Below are 26,784 nucleotides of genomic sequence, written 5' to 3'. Positions count from 1 at the left end.
CACCATGATAGTAGTGTTGTTGCTGTCAGAAGAAAGATGAAAAACTGATACCCCAGGTAAGAATTACCTCCCCTCTTGCCTCTAATTTCAGCTCCTAACATGTTTGAGGCATAACAATGGGGCACTTCATATTGATGCTGCCTGTGTTGTACCATTCTGTGGATTAAAGCCTTCAGTTTTCAGGGTTTTCAAGCCTCTCTTGAGCACTAAAATTCATTATAGACTCCTTTTTGAAAAGTCAATGCACAAATTAAGACCATCTATTTAAAGCAATTATTGTACTGTAGATGATTTCTGAACACTAATAGTAAAAGGAATAAACTATGAAGTTTTATACTACAAAATCCATTTTCATTTCAACATGAACTTTACATCTGGGTCACTAAATAAGAGTGAATTATTTAAAACTCGTTAGTAGGCTACAGTTTATATATTTATTACTTTTACTCATAGTGTAACCCACATATGTTCCCGAAGAGTTAATGCAACCAGATGAGCTGAAATCCATGAGCATAATCCTAAACAAGTGAGTTGAAGTTCTATCAGGTCTATTTCATAGCATCAGGGATTACTGCTAGCAGTCTAATCCTACTGAGCCTAAGGGAGGTACGTTGTATTGTATTTGAAATCCTGGCCAGGAAAGAGCGGAAGGTTAAATGGGTGCCTGGCTCTGTAATCAAATATCACAGGCACTACTTATCTATTCAATGAACAACTAACACAGAAAATCAATTAGGAAACAAATAGCTGCTTCTTTTGAAAAAAAATTTACCTAGCAAAAAGAGAGAGGGAGAGGTAAATGATTTTATTATATACATTTAACTGAAATATAACATGCTAGCCACAACAGAATACTTCTCTATGTGGTAGCAGGGATGCACAATACACTTAATCTTCACTGACAGTGTTTTAATGCCCTTCTTTTAAGACATCAGAGCTATTTTGGAGGAGACTGAATCCTCAAAGCCCAGCAATTGAATGTCATTTTGATACAAAATGAATGTAAAAAGTAGCACACAAATAGTACTCATGTAAAAATATTAACTAAGTTCACATAATTGGGCTGAGATCAAATGAAATCACACGTGTGTCAGTCAGTTTGTAACAGAACATCTTAAATTATGTATCAGTTGTGAAGAGCATTTCTTCAGCAGTGCATCATTTTTTGCTCAGTTGGTTAAAATCCCAGTAGTACTGAAAAAGGCAGAAGCTCCTGCTCATTTTTGTTCCCAGCTGGAAGAAGACCCTTTGGTGGTCCTAAGGTTAACACCCTACCCCCCTTCCCACACCTGTCATTCTGAATAGACTTCACAGTCCATGCACAAAGACAAATAGGCTGACCTGGCCAACTAGCTTGACCCTTGAGCAGGAAGAAGATCACATCTGGTTATTAATATTGAGACATTAAAAAATTTAATCTTCAAGGCACTAAGAGAAGCAGGCTTGCAATTATACAGCATGCACTCCATGTCAGTCAGAGAGCATACTAACCTGATATAATGTCTGAGAGTGTTAAAATGGTCATCTCTCTCTGACTTGGGGATTTCAAGTAAAATTTCTTATTGTATCTATGAAAAATGATGTAAGAAGTTAGCCCAAAATATTATGTCTTCAGATTATCAGTCCTTATTTTTTACAATGTTTTACTCTGTTCTATTGAAGTTTTATCATGTAAAACATTTGCTGGTGAGAGCTGACATAAATATGAAAAATGCCATCCTTCCACGGATAAGGAAGATACTTGATTAAGCCGAGTGGAATATTTTTAATATTGTCAGTTTACTCATAATTTTCCCATTTGATTCTCCTAATATTTTATCATTACCAAAAACACTAATTTTATTGTCTTTCTAAATACCTGCATATCACTTGGTTTAAACACACACACACACACTTTATATATTCATGGACACACTTACTATGTGGGTATAAAATGTATGTGTATGTATACAGACATATTGCATACACATACAATTAATTTTGTATACTGCAGCCAAGATTTTAAACACCTCAGTTACAATCCTGGACCCCTTGAAATTACTGAGAGTTTTGACACTGACTTCGACAGGGCCAGAACTTCACCCTTCATTTTGAAAGCTCTTAGGATCATGTGGCATGGAGGAGATTTTCACTCCCACAGTAGCTCCTGGACACCAGGTAAGAGGGCTAGTGTAAATGACCTCTAATGGAGAATTCCCCCAGTGCAGAAGCTGGGGAAGATGGTAAAAGGCTGTCTTCAGAGGACCCTTTCAAGCCCTGGTGTTGGGGTTGTGCCAAGGAGGGGCTAGAACAGGAGGGATGTATGGGCACTGGGCATTGTGCTGCAGAAATTCTAAGTAATGTTGTTGCCCAGAGGCAGCCAGGAAGGGCTGCCATAATTTAGACAGCCTTCCCACCCCAGGCTACCTAAGCATACCAGGGGCCCACTTCAGCACCCAGCACAGCTCAAAATTGGAAGGGCCTCTCTGCCTCCTGGGCTCTGGTTCTTAAAGGCACAGCACAGAATCTCATTCCATGTGCTATAGCAGCACACACGACATATCTTGTAAGATATCCATGTGATAAATAGTCAATCTTGAACCTATGGCATCCCACTAAGGGCCTGATCCAAAGTCCACTGTAGTCAATGAGTCTTTCCACTGGCTTGACTGCATTAGGATCAGGTCCCAAAACTATTTCCAAGGGCATTTGCTATTGATGCCCCAAATCTAAACAGTTTAAAACAGTTGCCATTATTTTCTTTTTTTGTTAAAAACAAACTGCCAGAGAAGTTTTCCTTCTTTTTCCTCAAATGGAGAACTTTCCTTTCAAATTACACTGGGCCTATTCCCAGGATGGGCACCATACCAGTGATGGGTTAGGCTTGTGATCCTGCAGGGCTGGAAACAGGATTTTATGGAAACAGGAGATTTTCAGATTTCCAACAGGATACACAGCAGTTGCTTTTAGCTCTGATATCTCAGACTTTAAAACTGCAACATTATAATGTATGGAAAAGCTATTATAGGAGAAAAATTTAGAGGTTTCTAAAACGTATTAGTCATAACTTTTCTTTCCCTAGGTCTTTGTATGTGAAAAAACAGTATGAATACACTTTTAAGAACTCTCTAACATACTTTCCCTGTAAAATATGCAGCAGTTTCAGAACACATGATGATTTCCTCCAGGATGATTGGCACGACTGATTTACTACTCATAAATAACAGGGCCATCTCAAATACGTGACAAAAAAACCTTTATCCCACACGACATCATAATGTAATTATAAATGCATACCTTTATAAATTTTATGCACACACACAAATAAATGAGAGAGAGCAAAAGAACAGTTATTGGCAGGAAGACAGCAAAAAAAGAAGTGAGTTTTGGAGTGGGAGAAAAGGAAGATGGCTGGGCATAGAGGTCAGTGTGAAAGTGAAAATGTAGAGATGTGAGTGAGAGCAGAAGATGAAATTTTTGTGAGGTGGTAAGTATGTTCAGTGTGTAGTGGGCAAATGAGGTTCTAGGAGATAGGGTTGTAGGCAAGGATGACATTGTGCAAAGCCCTGAAAGTGAGGATAAGGAGTTGGAATTTTGGAGTGAAATTCCATGTTTGAGGGAAGAGAGGAAATATTCCTGTTAGGTTGTTTTTGTGTGTGAGAGAGAAAAAAAGACCAGTTATTTGAAAGATGTTTGGAAGTGTGGCACAATCCAGGAGGAGGCAGATTAGTGTCAGAGTGCAGCTGAGGTGGTGGTCAAAGGCACATGGTAAATGTATTTTAGCACATGGTTTCACAAATTATCACATGGGTATCACTATGTTGTGGCTTATTTGGGGCCACAGTAAGATACTTAGAATAAACACAAAATATTTCAAATTATACACTGGTATAATCAAAATGTGGCTTCAATGAAGGGAAAAAAACCCAACATTTCAACCTATGCAAACTTTTTACACTCTTTTTTTTTTCTCTCCCTGTTACTATTCATTAGAACACCAGAAATGAAAAACCCTAAAAATAAACTAAGGGAGAGAAACACCATCATTTTGAATAAGAAATTTCCCAAGTAACAGAACTTTTTGAACTGGATAATGTCTCATAGTAGTGAGAAACCACAGTAGTCAAACCACAGATGTCCCATGCCCCAGCCAATTGACAGAGCTGAGAAACACAGTCATTTTGGAAAACTCCCTGGACTAAATCCATCCCTGGTACAATGTCATGCATATCAGTGGCATTACACCAGGGATAGGTTTGGCCCTCTCTCTTTCCATCACACTGAACAAAGTTCTTGTTTTAACAGGAAATGAATATTTTTTTAAAAAATCGTAAAGCAAATCGTACAGAAAACAAAAAAGTAATCAGTTAAAATGTCATTCTGTGGCCTACATCGTAATAGAGACATTGTCTCATGGACCATGATCAAGTCACTGGCAACTGAACATCATCCCTATGGCATTTAGCAAACAGTCCCCCTGGATAAGTAATGTTAGAAAAGTTTAAAATCTATTTTTAGCTTCTTTTAATGTTATTTAGTTGCTGGGGGCCGGGAGGGAATGAGAAAAACCAGTTCCATATGATCAACCAGTTCTCTGTAAACCACAGTTTGGGAACCACTGCACTTACCAAGAGTAAAATCCTCTCCACCAACACAGAGCAATTGGGCACCATCCAGGACGAATGTGGGAGAGGTGAAACCTACCTTCAGTTAGGGGTCAGCATGTAGGGCTGCAGTGAACCCCATAGTTTGCATCACTGGCCACAGGCTTTCTGTGCTAGCTGTGCAGAGTGTTGGAAGCCACCAGTTCTGCAAGAATACAGTAGCCCTGTAACACTGGCCCTGCCCAGTCAGGACTACCATGGATGGATTTCACTCCAGTAGGAGGAATTTAAGCATGCTTCAGCCACTGTCCTTCTTTGCCCCTCTTCTGACACACCCTTTACTGCTGGGGGAGGAACAATGTGAGAGTTTGATTTGGAACTCCTTTGCAGCAGGGTATTCCCCAGGAGGGGACTTTCAAGAAGGAACCAATTCTTTTTTGTGTAAAAGTTCTCTTTCATGTTTGCTCCAGCGAATAAAAGAACACTTTCAAACACAAGCAAACTGCTACAAGTTTTGATCGTCTGAAAACACCTTGTAGAAGTTTTTAACAAATCTTTAACTAGAATGGTGAACAGAAAAAGGAAATAGTTATGCATCTTGATTTACTACAAAAAAAATCTGGAAAAGATTTTACAGCTATAGCTAATTTTATGGAAAAAAATGCTCAGAGAGTTATTGTTTGTAATACAGCCAAGGACTTAGGTAGTAAATATATACATCTAAAAACATTCACATGCCTCTTTCATTCTGACTGATAAGCTATATTACAGGGTTCAAAAGTAACATTTCAGTAGCACGACAGAACAAACAACACGTGACAGTCATGTTGCTCAATGGACTACTGGAAGGCACTCAGATACTAGTAAGCATGGTATAAGAATCCATATAGACAGAAAAGTATTAATTCATCTGTTGTGTGTGTTTTTATATATAGTATATCCAGTTAATCATGCTGTATAACTAAAGAGTCTAATGGTTACTGCAGAGAACTGAGTAACCTTTGACAAAGCACAGAAAGCCTGATTTCTGAGTGATGTTGAACACACACAGCTTCAGCTGCAGTCAGTGGCAGCTGTGGGTACTCAGCATTTCTGAAAATCAGGCCCACAATTTCTTCAGTTTCCATACTACTCTATCACTCATCTGCCTGTGAGTACCGACCATTTGATAAGCAAATACAACACACACACACACACACACTAGTGCAAAGTACTATTGATTTAGTGTATGTATTCACATATCAGAATCAGGAGTTTCCTGACTTCTCAGTGGTTACTTGTTCATCCTTAATTTCACATTAACATTAGAGGAGGGATCTTGGCATTATAATTTTTGTATTAGATTACTCCACAATATTAACAGAGCTACACTGCATTTTTCTTCCCTCCAAAACCTTAATGTGAGAGGTTACACAGTGTCAAGTACTGTGAAGTAAGAAAATTCTGGATGTTAATGTTGCTCCCACAATGTTTACTCAGACGCACTGGACATCATATCTGCATTTGACGATATACATTAATAATAATCAATAACATACTATGAACTGCATAAACAGGTCTATAAAAGTGTGCACTACATGACCTGAGTTTTCAGCCATGCCTCAGTCTTGCTCCCTTTTATGCAGGGGCAATATGTGCATGCAGAATTGCATCCATTCTTTTCGCACCAGCAAAATAACATTCTCCTACAAAGTTAAGCAGCTAAAAGTTATCCAACTGCCAATATTTGTGCTAATACTTCAGTTGATGATGCAAAAAATGTGGATGCACAAATCAAGAAAGACCACTGTTTGCATAAATTAATCTACATTTTCAATGTAACAGTCACAGTTGCCATATTAACAGTGTACACCAAGAGCAATCTTACTTACAGTCGGGCCTAGTACTAATGTAAACTGATCTGAATGCAAAATTGGGGCCTTAATTTTTGTAACTTCTTGACAGTCTTATGCTTCAATTTTCACTAAACATTTCATTGTAGTCTAACTTTTTATATTTACGTGTCCTCTTTTTTAAAGAAAACAATATTCAAAACTATTTGGCTTGGGGATGTTATAAATTGTGCCAGCATAAGCCGTAGAATTTAAGCATACCAGATTCACGGAAGGCATGAATACCTTTAAACAAAAAGGAGGAATGCAAGAAAAAACAAGAATAGTAAGCTAACCGCCATGGGGCAAGAGGTTACTCAGGCTATGGAGGTAGTCTTCAGAAAATGAAGCCAATAGAAGATAAAATAAACTACAGCAGTAACATGCAAAATGGAAATTAAGAGTACCTGGAAATACGAAAAGTAATATCCAAAAACATAAAGAACAAGTAACAAGAAATTATTTCAGTGTATCAGAAACAGAAATCTTGCTAGAGATTTGATGAGACTGCTAGATCACCAGGGAACAAACTGACATATTAAAAAGCAACAAATCATCAGGACTGGATGGTCTAAAACACCCAAGAGTTCTGAAGGAAATTCAGAGTGAAGTGGCTGAGCTGTAACAAAAGTAGGCAATCTCATTAAAATCAACTGCCATGCCAAAATTGCATGCCTATTGAAAAAGAAGGGGGTAGTAGGAAGAAATAATCCTGGAAATTATAGATTGGCAATTTGGCATGCCTTATTTCAATACCAGATACACTGGATGAAACACTAATTAAAAACAGAATTATAAAAACACATTGCTGATCATGGTAGTGCATGTACACTGCTTACATAGAAGAAAATCATGTAAGCACTGCTTACATAGAAGAAAATCATGCATTTCTAATTTACTAGAATTCTGTAGGCATGTCAGCAAAATAATGGACAAAGGAGAACCAGATGACAATTTATTTGCACTTTCAAAAAATCTTTGGCAAAGTCCTTCACAAAAGGCTATTAGGGAGTTGTGGAGTGAGAAGTGAAGTATGGTCAACGACCAGAAACTGGCTGGGAGTAGAAATAAATGGTGCATTTACACCATGACAGAAGCTTAATAGTTGGGTACCCAAAAATTCCATACTAAGATAGATGCGTTTAATTAATGTTCTGAAAAATGGGTGAACACTAGGCTGACATCTTGCAGAGGACACAAAATAATTTGGATTAGTCAAACTCAGATAAGGAACAAATCAGGAACTTCAAAGAAACTGAATGAGAAGCACAACAGCAGATGACATTCACTATTGACAACTGCAAGATAATACTTGGTGGAAAGAATAATTTGAACTACTCATACTCGTTACTGGGTTCTAAATTAACCATAACCATGCAATACGACCCAGGCTTTGTTGTGGACAGAAAAAAGAGAAATGCAGTGGAAGACAAAATAAAGATGTGCAGCTCAATGCGCAGTTGTAGTAAAAAAAAGCCAATAAAATTTTAGGATTCATAAGGGATAGGACAGGAAAATACTAGTCATATTATTATAATGTTTTCATATACATCAGCAGCACAGCCTCATCTGGAATAGCATATTTAGTTCTTATCACCTTATTTCAGGAAAGATTTAGCACAAGTACAAGCACTTCAGAGATGAGTGATCAAAGTTATCAAAGACATGCAAAAACTTCCATAAGAAAGAAGATTGAAAACATTGAGACTGTTTAGTTTATGGAAGAAAAAAACTAACAGGGATATAATGACATACAGACAATAATGAATAGTGTAAAAAGTGGGAGGAGGAGCACCTGTTCTTCCTTTCTTCATGATATAAGAACACTGTAATGAATGACATGAATAGGCAACACACTTAAAACTGGTAAAAGGAAATTTTGTTTATACAATTCCTAATTAACTGGTGGAACTCATCACCACTAGATATCATTGAGGCTTATGGATGTGCCATTCATAGATATAAGAACATCTAGGGTTATATAAAGATCAGTTTTTAAAAAGTCATAGTGTATGTACACCGTTATACGTTAGGGAGCAAGCCAATTTAAAACTGATTGGGAATAGGCAGAAGCTTGTCTTATGAGCAGGTTATTCCACATTTGTCCAGTATGGGGCTTCTTGCATTTTCCTCCGACGCATCTGGTATTGACCAGTCTAATTTCAGGATACTGGACTGGATGGAACAGTGATATCATTTGATGTGGTATGACAATTACTATGTACCTAGCTTGTTCGTTCTTTGATCCTGCCTCTGGGAAGATTTCACCGCTGCTCTATGACTACTGCCCTGATGGGGACATTCTTAACAGACCTTATAAAATGCTTAATATTTGGTCTGTGGCACTTCCAAGATTTAGTGACTTTGCCAGTGAAGCTGGATATCCATCATTGGGGCATCCTTAACGAACATAGCCTGAAGCAAATATGGATCAAAATTATGATACATATTCAGGAAATTGCCTGCTTACCATGATCATAATCAATTTTCTCCAAATCTGGCTTGTTTTTTAGGTCTCATTGAGATACACAAATCATGCTAAGTTTGAATTTTTTAGCTTTAGCACTTCTTTAGCTCTCAGAGCACTAGATTTCTGATCAGAACAGGTGGGGAAAGTACCCTCACTCCCAGCCCCATGCTCAGATAACTCAAATTACTTATCCAAAAAAGAGAGGAGAATTGCCTTTGTAGTCAGACCAAGCATATGAAATTTCACCCCCGGAAGAGTATTTCTGAAAAAGTAATGAGAAACTGAGAAAGAGAAATAAGAATGAAAATTGGAATCCTGTCTTTACTATAGCAGGTGCTACTGACACTATATTATACGCACATTTGTATAGTGTTCTGGCAGGAGACGGACACATGACCAGTAGTGCGTATACACAAACACACATGGTTTTAAATTCAGTGAATGCTCAGGCACTTTTAGAAGCCCTCACCTACATCTTCACCATCCTCCCACAACCCACCCCAGGTGTGAGAAATTTATTCTGCAAGACGCCTGTCTCCATGCAGTGAGACCTTGTTTCTCCTCAACTCTGCTCTTGGACAATGTCTGACTTACTAGAGTTATCTAGAGTGAGAGCATCTCAAGACTCTGCCTTCACCTCCCTTATCTCAGCAATAGCCACTCTAGCAGATTTACATACAGGGAGAATGAGGTGGCATCCATTAGACTCATCAAGAGAAGGAGAATGTGATAGTATTCATGAGGCTCATCAAGAACAGCAAATGGATTAGGAAGTGACTCTATGCTCAACTCAGGACTAACTGGAAGTCAGCTATCTCTTTCCCACAAGGCACACTCTACCTTCCCAACTACTGACTGAGCCTGCTCACTAGTACTAATAGGGTAACCAGCAGGCCAGAGGACAAAAAGGGAGAGTAATTTAATTCCTCTTGAGAAGGCAGACAACAGCCTTGTGGGACAGAGAGAAAGCTTAAACTTTCTCTGCAAGGCCTAAGAGCTGAGGGAGTTGGGATAAAAGCTTGAAAACTGCACCGCGAGATTTCAATGTTTTCTATTATTAGATTACCAAACACGCTTACCAAACTCCTTTCACCACCAGCACCAAAATAATACCTCGTACTAATACTTAAGGCATTAACGGGTTTTTCATCTGCAGGTCATAAAGATAGATAAGCTTTATTACACCGTTTTTACAGAAGGGTTAGCTGAAACACGGAGAGGTTAAATCAGTTGCCCAAGGTCACACAGCAAGTCAGTGGAGAATTCAGCCTATTCTTCTGGATCCTAGTTTCAAACCCCTAGACCACAACTGACCTTACAAAGCCAGTAGAACTGCTGTAGAATAACAAATTCACTCCTAGAAAGAAGAACTCACTGTATCATGATCAGTGCAACTGGACTCAGAGGGTCCATGTTCCATGGGGAGACTATTATTGATGGGACACCAGTGGAACAGGGAACATGGGGAGTTAGGCTGCAAGCAACACAGCCACATGGATAGAGCAGTGCACAGGGCTTAATAAAATTCCACTTGTTCAATTTGACATGCATTCAGCTTCACTCTTCGAGAATGAAACATGGGGGAAATATCTGAGCTGCAAGTTCTCTGAAGTGCACCACTGGATAGCCAGAGCCGTGGAACTCAGTCGGAAGTCCCACGGCACCCTGGATTGTGCAGATCCAAACCTAGCCCAGAGATGGAGCTGGTGAAAGGAAGAGTTCGAGCTGCACACACACCTGGCCGTGCAGGAGGAAAACCACAGCAGGAAAGTAACGCTATTATTTTTCTTGACTGGGGAACAAGGCAGAAGAGATCTGCACCCCAATGAAGCACACCACTGCCTCATACCTCACAGCAGTCCTAGGATCCCTGGGGACCTGTTTCTTCCCAAAGCAGAATGAAACTGTGGAGTGATACAAGTTCCTCACTAGAGACCAATCCAAAGGAGAGGACATAGACCCCTATGTACAGCCTTACACACAATGGCTATTACATGCAATTTTGGGACAGAATCCTTTATTTGAGACAGGATAGTCTGTGACACTTGGGATACTTAGACATGGGCATGCAGCAGAAGCCCCAAGAGAAAGGATTAAAGCCCTTGGAGGCACAGCACATTCAGTGAGACAACAGCAAATGAGAGCAGGTAGCCAGACCCATAGTGAGATGCATTTGCTCTGTGAGACAAGACGAATTGGTAAAGGAGAAGTGCCCTGCAATAAGGCGGCCTTGCAAGAATGTAGCAAGTTGAACCATTTTAGCAGGTTGTGCAAGAGCAAAGGAAAGTCTCAGAAAGATTCAGACATGTAGGAGAGAGAGAGGGCACATCAGATGGGGGTGATGATGTCCCAACTCTCTCCTTGCATCTGACAGTGAATCAGGTTCAAGCTGTTGGGAGAAGAAAGCAACAAGGGACATCATCAGCCTTCGAGCATGCAACAGTGTTAATAGGGAACTACCCTGTGCAACTTGAGCTGGATAACCGGATCTCCTGCAATGTGATTTCTCAGGGAAACTGGACTTGAACACACCCATTACAAAGAGCAGGCACAATCTAATAATGTGCAATGACAGCATAATGCTCACCCTCTAGGAAAATGTGACCTCATAGTAACTCACCAAAAAAATAACAGTGGTGGTGGACAGTCACAATCACAGACCCCTACAGCAACAGCCATACAAGCCCTGGATCTAATCAGGGTTCAGCGTCAGAATTTTACAGCTTCAATGCAAGAAGCAAAATGGAATGTCCCATGGACAATGGAGACAATTTTAAAGCTTATGGGAATGTTTTCAAAGGTGGCCAGTGCCTTGAATAAAGCTGCAACTAGAAGCAGATTCCACAGTGGAACCTGTGTGCTTACCACAAATGAAAATTCCAGTGGAACTACATAATCCAGTATGCAAGGAGCTTGAAAGTCTGCAGAGCAGGGATATCATAGCACCTATAGAGGCCAGGATAGCCTTGGTAAGTAGCATGGCGGTGGTAAAGAAGCCATGAGGTAAATTATTCATCTGCATAGACCCAAAACCACTGAACTGGGAATTGAAAAGGTCCCACTTTCCACAACCCACAATTGATATTATCTTGGAAGAACTTAAGAAAGCCAGAATCTTTATGGACTGTGATGTAAGATACATAAGCCTGGATAAAGAGTCCAACTTGCTGAGAACTTGGCAACACCATTTGGTCTCTGCAGATGGGTGCACATGCTAATGGGCGTAAGCCCAGCACCTGAGGTGTTCCAGAGAAGACTCACCCAAGTACTGGAAAGGCTGCCTGGGGTAAAAATAATTGCAAATGATATCCTCCTTCTAAGTGAAGGGAGCAATGATACAGAAACTGAATGAGACCATGACAGAAAATGACAAGTTCCCTTACAGCGAGGCAGGGACAAGAACATAAAACTCAGCCCAGCAAAATTTTGACTCAAATAGCAAGATGACATACATTGGACATCTGCTCACAGCAAAGAAACTGAAAGCAGATGCTGAAGCGAATGATAATGGATGCCCCTGTCCTGCAGTACTACCAGCCTGGAGAGCCACTGATGCTCCAGTGTGATGCATTGGACAAAGGATTGGGTGTACCTCTTTTGCAGGAGAAGCCAGTCATTTATGCCAGGAGAGTCCTGTCAGAGATTGAGCTGGGATACATCCAAATGGAAAAAGAGCTTCTGGTTGTGGTATTTGGAGTGGAGCAATTCCATCACTGCACCTATAGCCACCCAGTAATACAGCAATTAGACCACAAACTCCTAGAGATAATCATCACAAAGCTCCTTCCTAGTGCCCCAAAGAGATTGCAGCACATGTTGATGTACCTCCAGCACTACCAGGGAGAGATCAGATATTGTACGGGAGAATTACTCATTTTAGCTGACACCCTGAGCAGAACATATATACCCAGCATCAGCGAGCTTGGGGAAGGGGATCAGAACACTTACTCCATTAACATGCTGCACTGTCTCCCAGTTTCAACAGCAAAGTGGATGGAAATCAAAGAAACTATGGAAAAAGACATCCAACTACAGGCAGTCAAGAGAGTGATACTAACACGGTATCCAGAAGACGAAAGCCAAATACTGATAGGCGCAGAACCGTATTTTCAAATTAAAGATGAACTGAGTGGATGGAATCCTATTTGGAACACAGAGAGCTGTTGTACCCAACCTTGCATTACATACAGATGTCCTCCAAAAAATACATGGCTCACACCTGGGCACCGACAGCTCAGAGAGTGTGTTTATTAGATGGGAATGAATACAGAACTCTGCTCCTTAATAGAAGGATGTTGCACTTGTCAGTCGTGTGATAACTACCAGCAGAAAGAGACTCTTACCAAATGAGCCGCCCATCTCATCATGGGAAAGGTGGTAGCAGACTTATTAACCTTCAAGGAAAAGCAGTAGCTGATTACAGTGCACTACTATTCAAATTTTTGGTAGTTTGATGCCCTGCCTGATACAAGAAGCAAGTCAGTGATTGGCAAACTGAAGACCTGCTATGGCATTCTAGACACTGTATTTGCTGACAAAGGATGCCAATTTGCCTTGGAAGAATTCAAGGAATTTGCACAATATCTTCTCCCCAGCATACCCACAGAGTAACAGTAAGGTGGAATCAGCTGTAAAAACAGCTAAGAGACTGTTACACAAGGCTGTCTCTTGTGGTTCAGACTCCTTGTTAGCATTTTCTGGCACACAGAAATACCCCATCACAAGGGTGCCAAAACAGTCCTGCACAGACACTGATGAGACAAAGGACCAAAACCCTGATACCAGTGAGGGGGAGCCAGAAAGAAGAGGACACTGCCGAGATGAGATGGCCAACAATCAGAGAAAGCAGACACTGAAGTAAGTCAGCCAGGGACTTATGGACTCTAGTGAAATGCACTCCTTTGAATATCCAGGCATTGGAGAGACAGCAAAAGTAGTTGACTAAAGGGGTCATGAAAGGTGTAGGGCATCCAAGTCAGATGAAGTTACTACACATGAGGGACAAGTGAACCAAAGAACAAAAAGCACTTACAAGCCAGTTGACAAATACCCAGAGAGAGCCTATGGTGATCATCAGAGAACAGAGACACACAGAGCCATCTGGAAGCCAACTCCACAAGAAGGGAGGAGAGTCCACAGACAGTGAGTTTACTAGACTCAGAGACAGGTGACAGGGAGACAGACATAGATCAATCCCAGTGACTCTAACTAGCTAACTCTGTTTAAAGACAACTCAGCCATGTGCTAGCAATCTCTGGCCAAAGAGACATGGGGTGGGGTCTGGGCATCAATTATTTGTTATTAATGTTTATAAAACAGAAATGTATCATGATCAGTGGAACAGGAATCTGAGGGTCCATGTTCACTGGAAGGACTGTTACGCTATTGAGGGAACATCGGAAAACTAGGGAATGTGGGGAGTTAGGCTGGAAGCAACTTAGCTGCATGGACAGAGCACTCCTACAAGTTCTACTTGTGCAACTTAGCCTGCATTCAGTTTCACTGTTTGTGAATGAAACACTCTTGCAAGTGTTTCCCCCCAAATGCTAAATCTCACTTGTTTAAAAGGCAGCAGTTTCACAATTTGTGAGGATTTTTTATTCTTAAACACTTGAGTTCCATACGTGAAGGAAACTTCAGCATTGTAAATTACTTATGACATTTGCTCTAAGAAGATAAGAGCAGCCATACTGGGTAAGATCAATGGACCATCTAGCACAGTGTCCTGTCCTCTGCTAGTGCCAGATGCTTCAGAGGGAATGAACAGAACAGGACAATTTTTCACTATCCATCCCATTACCCACTCCCAGTTTCTGCCAGTCAGAGGTTTAGGGACACCCAGAGCAGGGATTGGCTCCTTGATCATCTTGGTTAATAGCCATTATGGACTCATCCTCCATGAACTTATCTAATTCTTTTTCAAACTCAGTTATACCTTTGGCATTCACATCATCTCCTGGGAATGCTCCACTGGTTGACCGTGCATTCTGTGAAGTACTTCCTTTTGTTTGTTTTAAACCTGTTGCCTATTAATTTCATTTGGTGACCCCCAGTTCTTGTATTATGAGAAGGAGTAAATAACACTTCCATATTCACTTTCTCCACACCATTCATGATTTTATAGACCTCTATCATATCCCCCTTAGTCGTCTCTTTTCTAAGTTGATCAGTCCCAGTCTTTTTAATCTCTCTTTTGCTGCAAAAAATGGCAGCGGAACAGGAGGACATTCACAATGCGCCCAATCCATTATGGCCTATGCCCTTCACATCCTCCCCTTCTTCAGGTAAACAACAGACTGATGCAAAGGGCCGGTGCATCAAGTGCAGAGCTGTCTTTGCAGGAGCACCAGAGGGAGGCGAGGGTTTCAGGGGCTGTTTCAGAGCAGCCCAAGGGCAGAAAGGCCTGAGACGAATGCATTCCAGGGCAAGAGACAACAGGGACAGAGAACACATGGGGTGATCCATAAAGGGCCAAATGAAGCAGAAGCATAACTCAGAGAACCTTCGGGTGGCTCTGGCTTGTGGTGGGTGGTTACAGTAGCACCTGTCAGAACCGGAATGTAGGTCGTGCAAGCAGCCTGTCCTGTCCCCGTGCAGGGCTGAATCTGGCCTGATACATCTGTGGATCCATACAGGGATGGTGATGTGTCTGTACAGTGACTATCTATAGGATACTAACTTGGTGAAATCATTTTAAAATGTTTTTGTGGCAGGTGGATTCAGGTACACAAGTGCTGACTCTACATGAGCAAATTCCGATACATCCCACAAGAATCCTGACTTTCTCTTGGGTCAAAAGCTTTGAATCATGGATGTACTTGTACCTTCACAGACCCTTACTGTTTGGCCTTTTGATCACAGTTTCAACTGTCCTCATTTCCAGTCCTTCACTAGCTGTACATGCATGGAGCGCTTAACTGCAAATGTCAAAGAGTGCTTACAAAACAAAACTGGCAAATCCTCCTCCCCAAGACACTTGGGGTTGCTCTGCTTCTGAGAGGCGCATCTTTTTCTCATGCTCCCATCACAGCAGGCCTGAGGAGTTGGAATAGTGAGATCTTCCTTAGATTTAGTTTTCAATCAAGCTTCTGATAGTTCAGAGAGTACCTCCTTCATTAGCAAACTTGGTATGATTGCCCATGTCTACTTACCCACTAGGACTGGTACTAGCACTACCCCTGAATTTAAACATTGGGACTACAAGATCATACCAGTAATATCTGACTTAGTGCGTGAATTTGGGAAACTTGCGACGTTTCAGTACTCCATGTACACAACACTTTCTTACCTTTGTAAAGCAGTTTGGAGATACTGCGGTGACACATACTAAGGGCCTGATTCAAAGCCCACTGAAATCAGTGGAAAGACTCCCACTGCCCACAAGGGGCATAAGAGCAGGACATATAAGTACAGAGTTCTACAGCAGATGGTTGATAGCCCTTGTTATAGCTAAGGTTTCAGAACAGTTTCAGTTATATCCCTATGTTTACGTGATCAGCACTTTCTGAAACAGCATCTTTTGAGCTGTCTCTGCCTGAAGATTAATTTTTTTCCCAGAAAGTTTGGGCATAAACCATCCCTGAGCTCCAACAAAAGTAGGGGGAATGAGTATCCACATTACCGCTAAGGCTAGGGCAGTGTGTTCCTCTCCCCATGCTCAGCACAGAGAGTGATTAGCACATATTCCTGCTCCATTTGGGGTGACTTTCAGGGGAGCACATGGACTAAAACTGGGACAGCCCATTAAATGGACATTGTTGTGGGAAAGGAGAGAGTCTAATACACCCTCCCCCGAACCCTTGGGTAATTGCCTCTGGGCCAGTCACAATGCAATCCTTACAAGCTTTACTTGTATTAAGAACAAAACTTGATCATATTCAAATACAACAGTTTCAAACAGAGAAAGGATGACTCTTTAATCAGATCAGTTCCACCAATACAGTAGATCAAATATTCGTTCTTGAAACAAGATTATGAGTATATAATCAGTTATGGCTCCCACGAATAATGCATAGTTTAGCAGGGAGAATAGAAATGCTCACATTTCTTCCACCTGATTAAAAAAAAAATGGTTTTTCTCTGTTTTTGTTGTTGCTGTGGCAGGATGCCCCAGGCTTGGGAATTTGCTCACTTTATCATTCTGGGACTACATCTCCTTCAATGCCCCCTGCCTCTAAACGCTAAAGATTATCTTAATACCTTACCTCCCAAAGGGAGAGTAGCATATGAAGCTTCCCCTGAGGCCATGTTAGATGATGCTTTATGTATCTGTGGGCTGTAAAACAGCAAGACTGGCTCCATCCCTCTGGAGACCAAGTGGGTCATTTCCATGACATGCTTCTTCTTGGCAATCCACAAAGGGAAGGTCCCATGGTACTTATTGAACCTAAGCTTTCTTTATATATTAGCATGAAAACCTACCACTGCACCACTGAGTCATTCTGTGCTATTTCACTTTGTGAAGTCTCCTGTTCCAAGAGACATGCTATCCTGAGGCACAAAAATTATAACCTGTCTACTCTAACATATTAATGGAAAAACTAGATGCAGGTTACATACTTATTGTACTATCCAGAATTATTATTTTATAACCATTCAGGTACACTTAGGGTCTTCTCCTAAATGCCCATCATCTCCTACAATGTGTTGAATTCCTGCTAAATCCAATAGGAGGTGGGGTAGCAGAGCACCTGGCAGCATCAGGCTCTTTGACAGTGTTACCTACAAAAATTAAGAACTATTGTGCTAGTAGGGCAAAAATGACCAGAATAATTATCTAGACAATCTCTCTCACACTCACATTTCTGCACATTTTAGAAATCGCAGGGCTTAATTCTAGTAGGCACAATAGTATGCCCCATCATTACTCCCAATCCTCCTAGCATTTAAATAGGATGGGTAGATAAACAAATGTGTGGGCTGGGGGAGGGTTCCTCAGGTTGGAAGGAGATGCGCCCTCCCTAACAACAGGCAACTATCCCCAACTCCAGATCAGAGGCAGACAGTAAGAAACTGCTACATATGGAGAGGGTTTCATCAGATTAGATCTCCCTTCGGCCCAGTGCTTTAGTTTTAGCTGTTAAAATAGGGTTAAATGTGGGAGAGGGTCCCTATAGTTTGGTAAATGTTAGAAGTAGCTAACACCAATCAAAACCAAAAAGTAGTTAAACATGACAAAAAACCTACTTTGTGAAGCTAATGAGGAGAGGCTGATAAGTCCATAACTGTAATGTACTTGTGTACATACCTGTATACAGTGGTGAGCTGGAGCCGGTTCCCACTGGTTCACAGGAACTGGTTGTTAAATTTAGAAGCCCTTTTAGAACCAGTTGGCCTGGTTCTAAAAAGGCTTTTAAATTTAACAAAATCTGTGGCAGTTCCCTACCCTGCCCCTGGCCCCAACTCACCTAGCTCCACCTCCTCCCCCTCCCTTGCTTCCCACGGATCAGCTCATTATAAGTGGGGATGGGGGCGAGGAGGGCTCCAGGTGCCACGCGGCCCAACTCTGGCCGCGCGGTGCAGCTCCGGGCCGGGCCCCGGGCCCAACTCTGGCCGCGCGGCTCCGGCTCGGGCCAGGCCCGACTGCAGCCTCGCCGTGCAGCTCCAGCCTGGGCCCCATCCCAGGTCCTGACTCCGGCCACGTGGCGCGGTTCCGGCCCCGGCCAGGCCCCGAGTCCAATCCCCGGCCCCGACTCCGGCTGCGCGGCGTGGCTCTGGCCTGGCCCCGGTGGGAGTAAGAGGCCGGAGTTGGGGTGGTTGGATAAGGCAGGGACAGGGACAGGGAGTGGGGGGGGTTGGATGGGGCAGAGGCTCTTGGGGGGCGGTCAAGGGATGGGGAAGAGGGGGTTGGGTAGGCACCGCGTGGGAGTTCTGGGGGTCTGTCGGGGTGTTGGTGAATGGGGTTGAGGCAGTCAGGGGACAGGGAGCGGGGCGAGTTGGGCAAGGAGTGGAGTCCTGGGGGACAGTTAGGGTAGGGGGGTCTAGGGAAGGAGTGGTTAGGGGACAAGGAGCGAGGGCTGGGGGTTATGGGTTGCGGTTTCTGAGAGGGGCAGTTGGGGGCAGGACATGGGTGGGAGGTGTACTCACCGGGTGGTTCCTTCACCCGCCGGAGCCATGCTGCCAAAGACCCGGTAGGGAACCGGTTCCTAAGATTTTGGCAGCTCATCACTGCCTGTATATATACTGTACAGTGCATCCCTGTTTTGGACCCCTGTCAGAAATAATCACATACATCTCCAGAATAACTTGCAGGCACACAAAACAGCTGCTATGCAGACATTTTGTGTGTCCCACATACAGAATAAGTAGGGTTGATCCCTTACACATCGCCTTTTCCATGTCTAATATGCTCACATTTGTTGCTCTGCATGAGGGGTGAGTAGAGAATGCTTCACTGGGCAGCCACCTTCACAATGGAAGTGGTGCCTAAGTGGCCTAGCACAGGTTATGGTCAAGGAGTAGACTTGCAGGACTAGCCTCAGATTGAGGCTGGTCTACCCTACCATAGTAAATCAATCTAAGTGACATTATTTCAGTTACGTGAATAACGTAACTGAAGTCGACGCAGCTAGATCCACTTACCATGATCTCTACACTGTGCTGTGTCAATAGGAGATGTTCTCTTGACGACTTCCCTTATGCATCTCAGGGAAATGGAGTACAGAATTGATGGGAGAATGCTCTCCCACTGATTTAATGTGTCTTTACCAGAGCCACTAAATCAACACCACTTCATCAATTACAGCAGTGCTGATTTAGCCAGTAGTGTAGACATGGCCTGAATTTCACGGGAAGTGGAGGGGATGCACTAAGCAATCATTTGAGTGTCTTTTCTGCTTTACTGAAAAGTGAACACTATATTGGTGTGATTTTTGGAGGGCATTGCGGGCACATCTGAAAAATCAGGCAACATATGTACACATACTGAAATGTTTTTTATATATTTATATGTATTAGAAATAGTAGGTTCATGTGCAAGACTAAATTTCTTTCATTAATTTAAAGCAAAAAAGGTGATTTAAAATTACTATTTAGCTAATAACTTGATCTTATCTATTAAGTATATATAGTACACATACATATATGTCTACTACACAAATTATTTTTCAATGTTTATTTTTTCTTTGTACATGTGAGTAAAATAATTTGAATTACAATTGCCAAAAAGCTAGCTATATGAATTAAATTTCAGACAGCATTTCAATCCTGGCATGAACATAAATCTGAGATTAATATAAAAAAGTGAAATATTTTCCATAATGAGGTTTGTATTTACCAATAGAAAAGAATAAACTTTTGTTTATCTCTGAAAACAGTTTTCTTCACCTAAACAAATGACTAGAATAAGATTAAGCAAAACATGTTTTGGCTCCTCAGATGTACAGACATTCCAATTTCCTTTTGCACAATAATTTTTATGCAAAATAAGTGCCGCATAATCTCCTGACCTCTTTTACCATCATACTGGAACAATGACAGTTCAATAATTGGAATGGCACATAACTGGGATATTTGATTTTAAATTACAAAGTTGATGCAGGTCTATTGATATGAAAATAATGTGACTTCATGTTAATTCTGAACTGATGAAAGCATCATCATTTCATGCCAAACAGAATAAAGCAAACTGAGTGATTGAGGTTGTTGGTCCATTTTGAATCCACCCTTCCCATCATTTCATGCCCCCCTTCCTCCCAGGTTTTAATTCATAAGACTGATGCTTTCATCCATAACAAGGATAATGAGAAAACCTAAGTAATGTTCCTTGGGGGACTGTAACGCTAAAAGTTACCTAAGGACTATATCCCATTTGTGCCTCCTTGCTCGTGATAGAGACAAGCAATGCATTCAATATCTCTGGCTGATTTAAAATCCCAATATGCAAACAGTATTATGGAATCCAGACAGACTATTCTGCTTCACTGATGACAGATGCAGGGGAAAGCTAGAATACTTAAGCTTTTGACTTTGAACTGGAAGAGAAGTGGACACCTTGCTTTAAAAAAGCATAGAAGTACAACCCCAGCTGAAGAGCAGGTGCTGCATGGTATTTGTATTGCCTCCAGAGGATGCTAGCTAGCAAGACCACTCAGCTGACCATGAAAATTCTTGGCCCTAAGTGACCCACGAAGAGACTATAAATCCATCCTATAAAATATAGTAAAAGCCCCATTTGTTCTTCCATCCTTTCAATATGTGATGTTATACATTTGTGATTATCTCATTTTATTGGATTCTTTAGAAACCTGTTTATGCTCATTTGTGAGCAAAACAAAGACTCATTGTAACCTCTTTTTAAAATAAGTTTGAAGGTCAAAGGAAAGAGCACTCCTTTTAAAATGATTGTGTGTAATACTGATATGCATTTCAGCAACGGGGTTGGAGCTTTAGTGAATTACACATTTAAGACATATGCAAGAAATTCCTGTTGAATTACATATATTTGACAACTAGATATAAATATTGGTTTTCAATCTTTACTGATAATCTTACTGATTACAATAGAGGGGGCCAGATATTTAGCTGGTATAAGTGGAACTGTACTGATTTGTACCAGTTGAGGGATTGACTCCTAGTTTATTAGGGGAATCTCTCATACATAATCTTTAAACTCTGTCATCTTAGTTTCATTATAATTAAAAATAGTATAATTAAAATATCTTCCTTTCAGTGTTCCAAGAGGGAAAGAATTATGCAAATCTACCAAAACATAGTTAAGGAATAAAAGTAATAGAAGTAAAAATAATTAGCTCACTCTACCCATATTTAAAAAAATTAGAGTGCTACTTTAGGCAGTGAAGACAAGACTTTTTCCAAAGACAGTTTTGGCTGATTTTTTTAAGAATTCAAAGTAAAGTTTTATGGTAAAAAATGAATACAGCTTTGTTTGTTTCCTCAGCCATCATTAGCAATAGACATAAAGGTATTCTGGTTTTGAGCCCATATGGAAAGATCATCAACACTTTCTGCTTCTGGGTCCTTTGCCAAAATACCATATCCCACATGCCTTCTACCTTAAAACTTAAAAGAATAGGTGCTGTTCTGGTCAAATAATGAAATAATTTTTACTAGCATACGTCTAACGTTAAAGCTGCCTAAATCCTGCCAAAGACATTAAAACACCATCTGTAAAACAGATTTTCATTAAATTGATCAGTTTAAAGTTAAGCAGCTAGGCAGATGATGCTTTTGAGCTAACCTTTAACCTTTAACCTTCTTAAACTGGAATTAGGTCACTCTCTTCTTTCGGGTAATACCCTTTCTGTTTCAGAACACGAGAGGTAAAGCGATCTATTCAAATTGAACTGACAATCATAGCATTAATAGTGTTATGAATCAATATTTTGTCAATAAAGAGAAAAGCAAAGTAGTTTTCGAACAGCTGAGTATTTGTCTGCTAACTGCTGCTTGTCAAGTTCCCTTAAACTCTAAACAACGATATATGTAAAATAATGGGAGGTAAATATGCCATAAAATACATTTCCCAATGAAGATATTACCCAGTAAATAAACACAGACAATTTTGGAAGACTAATTTTAGCATTTTCTTCTGAAATTACAAAATCATCTGGCTAGGTCTAGACTATGTTTGTTAACATCTCAGTTAATTAACATTCCTCATCAACCAATACAATAGGACAACTAATTTTACTGTTTACATATTACAATTACTTCAAAAAACTACTTTATGTATGCCAAGATATCTTACTCAGATACAAAATGGTTTCCTTGGAGTAGTTATTATAGTTATGTTACATCAACAGGGATCACTGTGCTACCTCAGCTTTCTAAATCTGCAGAAGTTTAACTCTTACTCCTGCAGGATGGAAATGCACTTTGTTGCTATACAATCTTCTTCTATTTACTTATAAAGTTATTGAACACTTCTTGATAGATACTGCAAAGAATTCATAAGTCTTCTGTGGTTTAATTTTCTAATGCCAAGCTTCATAATTTCAAATGTTAGTGTTTTAGAACTTCATTTAGCCCAAACTGAGTTCATTCATGGTAAAACTGTCTTTATTCTGGTTCCTAGCAGTCACATTACTAATACCACTGGAATACTGTGATACTGAAAAGAGCGGGGCTTAGGGGGTGGGGAAGGGTAGGTGAGTTAATAACTTAAAAAACAGCTAAAGTTTTACTTTGCCATATTTAAAATTTAATTTTAAAAGTGGCTAAAATTATACAGGTTTCAGAGTAGCAGCTGTGTTAGTCTGTATCCGCAAAAAGAACAGAAGTACTTGTGGCATCTTAGAGACTAACAAATTTATTTGAGCATAAACTTTCGTGGGCTACAAGCCACTTCATCAGAGAAGCTCTGATGTTCCTAGTAGTTTTAAAAGCTATGGTTACAAAGACCTATCCTTTTAGTTCATCAACAGTTAAGCCCAAAATGAAAAATCAAGCTATTATGGCAACATTTATAAAAAGAAAACTCACAAGCAATAGCATTTAAATAAAGATTATAAGTGACTAAAATAAAATAAAAAAACTTGAGAAAACAAAGAAACAAAATCATAGTTTCCTTTTTCTATGCTCTCATATGCTTCTAGTGTAAAAGTTTCTTCTTACTAAACCATATTCATAGCATCCTAATTTTACAAGAGTTAACGAAGCTACTTGAATATAAAACACAATTTGAGAAAATTCTATATCGCCTGAAGACAAATGTCTATTATTCATATAAATTCATGTTTTTTCCTAGGTACTCTAAAAGTTTATCTGATGTACCAAGAGAGAAAAAGTTCAAAATGGCTTGCTTAAAACTATTTATCAACTGCTTCACCTGGACTTGACTAAACTATCAGCTCTGCCAGCTGGTAACTTTACAGACTTGAAATATATCATACAATTCCACCCTAAAACCTCATTGCATACCTACCACTACCATAGTTGCTTGGGGGATGTGCAAGAAGCTGTAGGATCAGGACCATTAAGTATTATTTTAAACAATATGAAACAAGAACGTTTTGATCCATAGGAACCTGTTCCAGTATTGCCAACCCCAACCATTTAAAAATATCTAAGTCAGGCTCCAAAAAAATCACGAGCCTAGCTGAAAACTCATGAGATTTCTTTTTATTCCTTTTACAGGGTTCTTTTTATTTATTTTATTTAGTTCAAGTTTTCAAAGCTTTTCTCTGCAATCAAGAGGGAGGACGTAGAAACTTTCTTAAAAAACAAAAACTCTCACTTCCTCACATGACTCCAGGGACTGTGGCTTCAAGAAATATGTCAAATGCCAGGAGATTGGTGATGCAATCGCAAGAACTGGCAACACTGATTATTCTCCCCTCTGCATGCTTTTGTAACTCCTTGAAGCTCTAATGGTGGATTAACCCCAGTGCAAAGGATCCACATAAGGTCTTGACTCTGGTGATGTTTAGGGCCTTGTGCAGGCCCTCTGCACTGTGGTAAATTTCACCCTAAATGGTTCAGGTCCAGGCTACTTTAAAGACTGCCACTTTCCTTGTCCTTCACTGAATCAGATCCGATCAGCTGAACTGCTCAGACTAACAAAACAAACGTTAAAAAGGGAGTGGATGTGTGGCAAGGCATTTTCAGTGAGGAGGCCTAGAATCTGAAACTTACTCCTTTTTCTTTGTCCTTAAGACTCTGAATTAGCTGTCCTAAAGGACATGCTGCAAAGCCAAATCTATTTGGTCAGGAATTCTCCAGGGAAGGTGGGTTGCACTGATAAAGGGGGACAGTGTCAGTTTGAGTGGATTGCTAGTTTTGACTGATTAGTTTTGAGCATTGGATGCAATTTCTGTCTTGCAAATCTGCATATATGCCAAGGGATAAAAAAAGTTAAAGCGCCTAAGTGATTTAGGAGTTTAAGTCCCATTTTTAAAAGTGACTTCAGCAATTGAAACTTTTGAAAATGGAACTGAGTAACTTCTAAAATATTTTCCCTATAACTATTGATGGGTACATTTTAAATTAAATTAATAACAACAGTTAGAGTTATGGGAGGATGATATGGACCCCATAGTGTTATTAAAATAAAGACCTTACATATGCATTATCTGCAGTATAAACTACTAACATTATAGCCATCCTGTTAAAAAAGACCTTTTCTATACTTTTTTACTAGTGTCCACTATATTAAAGAGGCAAGATGGGTGAGGTAATATCAATATCACCTTCTGTTGGTCCAAAAAAAGATATCACCTCACCCACTTTGTCTCGCTAATATCCTGTGACCAACACAGCTACCATGGCACTGCACACAGTGTGTTAATTCAGAAACTAACATCTGAACTTGGCCAAAGTCCAGTGAAATATTATTTCTTGCCTAAACTAAAGATCTGCTGAGTTTTTCCTCCATTCTTTGTGGGTGTATAAATTTTCAATATGATTACAAAAACAGCATAGGTACTATAATCAGCCGTTGACTCCTGATAGTTTAGTTATCACAAATTTCTAGTATAAATCAATAGGTAACACTTGCAAAATGGATTTTCTAATCACATTTAGAGCTTGTTACAGTGACTAATGGTTTGTAATATTTTCTGAATTTTAATATCCTCTAGACAAAGTTTTTAATAAGTTACTAAGTTATTAATCTTGGAAATGAATGTGTTACATTTTGTGCAAGAACCAACACAATCAAGCCAGTCCAGTAAACATACTGTAGAAAATAAGTTACCCAGTAATTAGGGTTTGGAAAAAGTCATGACAAGTTGTGTAATAAATGCTGTTCATCACTCCCACATATTCATTACATCTTCATATATTTTTATCTTTACTGGAAAAAACTATTTGCCATTCTACTAACATATTTATCTACACCACACCCTTTCATGTTTGTGAAAATCATTATTGGCTTGGAAAAGCAGGGCAGACAAAGGACAGTGTTTACATTTCAATACTCTTGGCAATAATGTGGCGTGTGCATATGTTTACTGTACACACTGATGTAAAACAGTGTGGCTATGGTTGCAAACAAATTTCTATGCCAGAAAACCACCTCTTTTCCTATACAGGGCATGGAATATTCATTATTTTCTGTGGCTTAAAAAACATCTACAATTAAAATGTAGCTGACAAAGGTGGTTATAATCATAAAATAGATTTAAAATCCCTGTAGCCATACATTATGTGGTAATGTTATTTTTGACTTGGGGATTTAGTGATGCATTTTGTGTTCAAATCAAGTGAAAACTAAATGGGGCATAGGGTAAATCTATAAAATTCTCCAGGTGCAGTACATCTTGCTTACACAGATTTTTCTTTATTGTTTGATTATAAATTTATTCAATAACCATTTAATTTGCTGATTAATCATAGTCTCATTCTGCTAGCATTGAAACAGTTAATTTCCTCTATTTTGTTGCAACTTAAATTGCTGTCACTGGCTTACCTTGTATACTTTCAGGGCTGCCTCGTGCCTGTGATTGGTAGTATGTAAGCGCAATTTATCCACACTGTTGGTGTAGTAGTCACAGGCATTACATTTCAGGTGAACTGGGTTGCCAATGGCAATACACTTCAGCCTCCACTCATTAGTTTTGCCCCCTTCTTTAATGTGAGCCACCAGTTGATATTTCTGCATATGTTTGTCAGTCTTGCAGTGGAGCTGGAAGTTGGCTTTGAGCTGAGTGTTGTAGTTACAGAGCTTGCACTGGTAGATGTCTCCAATTACAGCCCTCCACTCCTCTTCAGGGAGAGAGCGTTCACTGCTCACATGCACACTTAGGGCCTCCAGGCTGTCAGAGGTGAATTTGTTGCAAACAGCACACTGGAATAGCTTCAGTGCTGGGTCACTGATATAAGGTGACAGCTCTCCTGCAGTAAGGAGGGACAGGTCATCACCCATTAGCTGACCACTGGCAAGCCGGATTTCAGGCGGCAG

The 26,784-nt window shown here is 40.2% G+C and overlaps 1 protein-coding gene across 2 annotated transcripts in view; it reads right to left on the bottom strand.

The window, feature by feature from the left end:
• ZFHX4 (zinc finger homeobox 4) overlaps positions 1–26,784 on the bottom strand; it is a 181,825-nt gene that overhangs the window by 126,513 nt on the left and 28,528 nt on the right. For both annotated transcript variants that reach the window (XM_032767922.1, XM_032767923.1), the window contains exon 3: positions 26,293–26,784. This exon is cut by the window's right edge and continues 11 nt beyond it. In XM_032767922.1, the coding sequence (XP_032623813.1) occupies positions 26,293–26,784 (492 nt within the window). The remainder of the gene's footprint in view (positions 1–26,292) is intronic.

The sequence above is a fragment of the Chelonoidis abingdonii genome, chromosome 2 (assembly GCF_003597395.2).
Source record: "Chelonoidis abingdonii isolate Lonesome George chromosome 2, CheloAbing_2.0, whole genome shotgun sequence".
NCBI classification, from domain to species: Eukaryota; Metazoa; Chordata; order Testudines; family Testudinidae; genus Chelonoidis; species Chelonoidis abingdonii.
The sequence above is the reverse complement of the archived record's forward strand: the minus strand, read 5'-3'. Positions and strand labels throughout refer to the sequence as shown.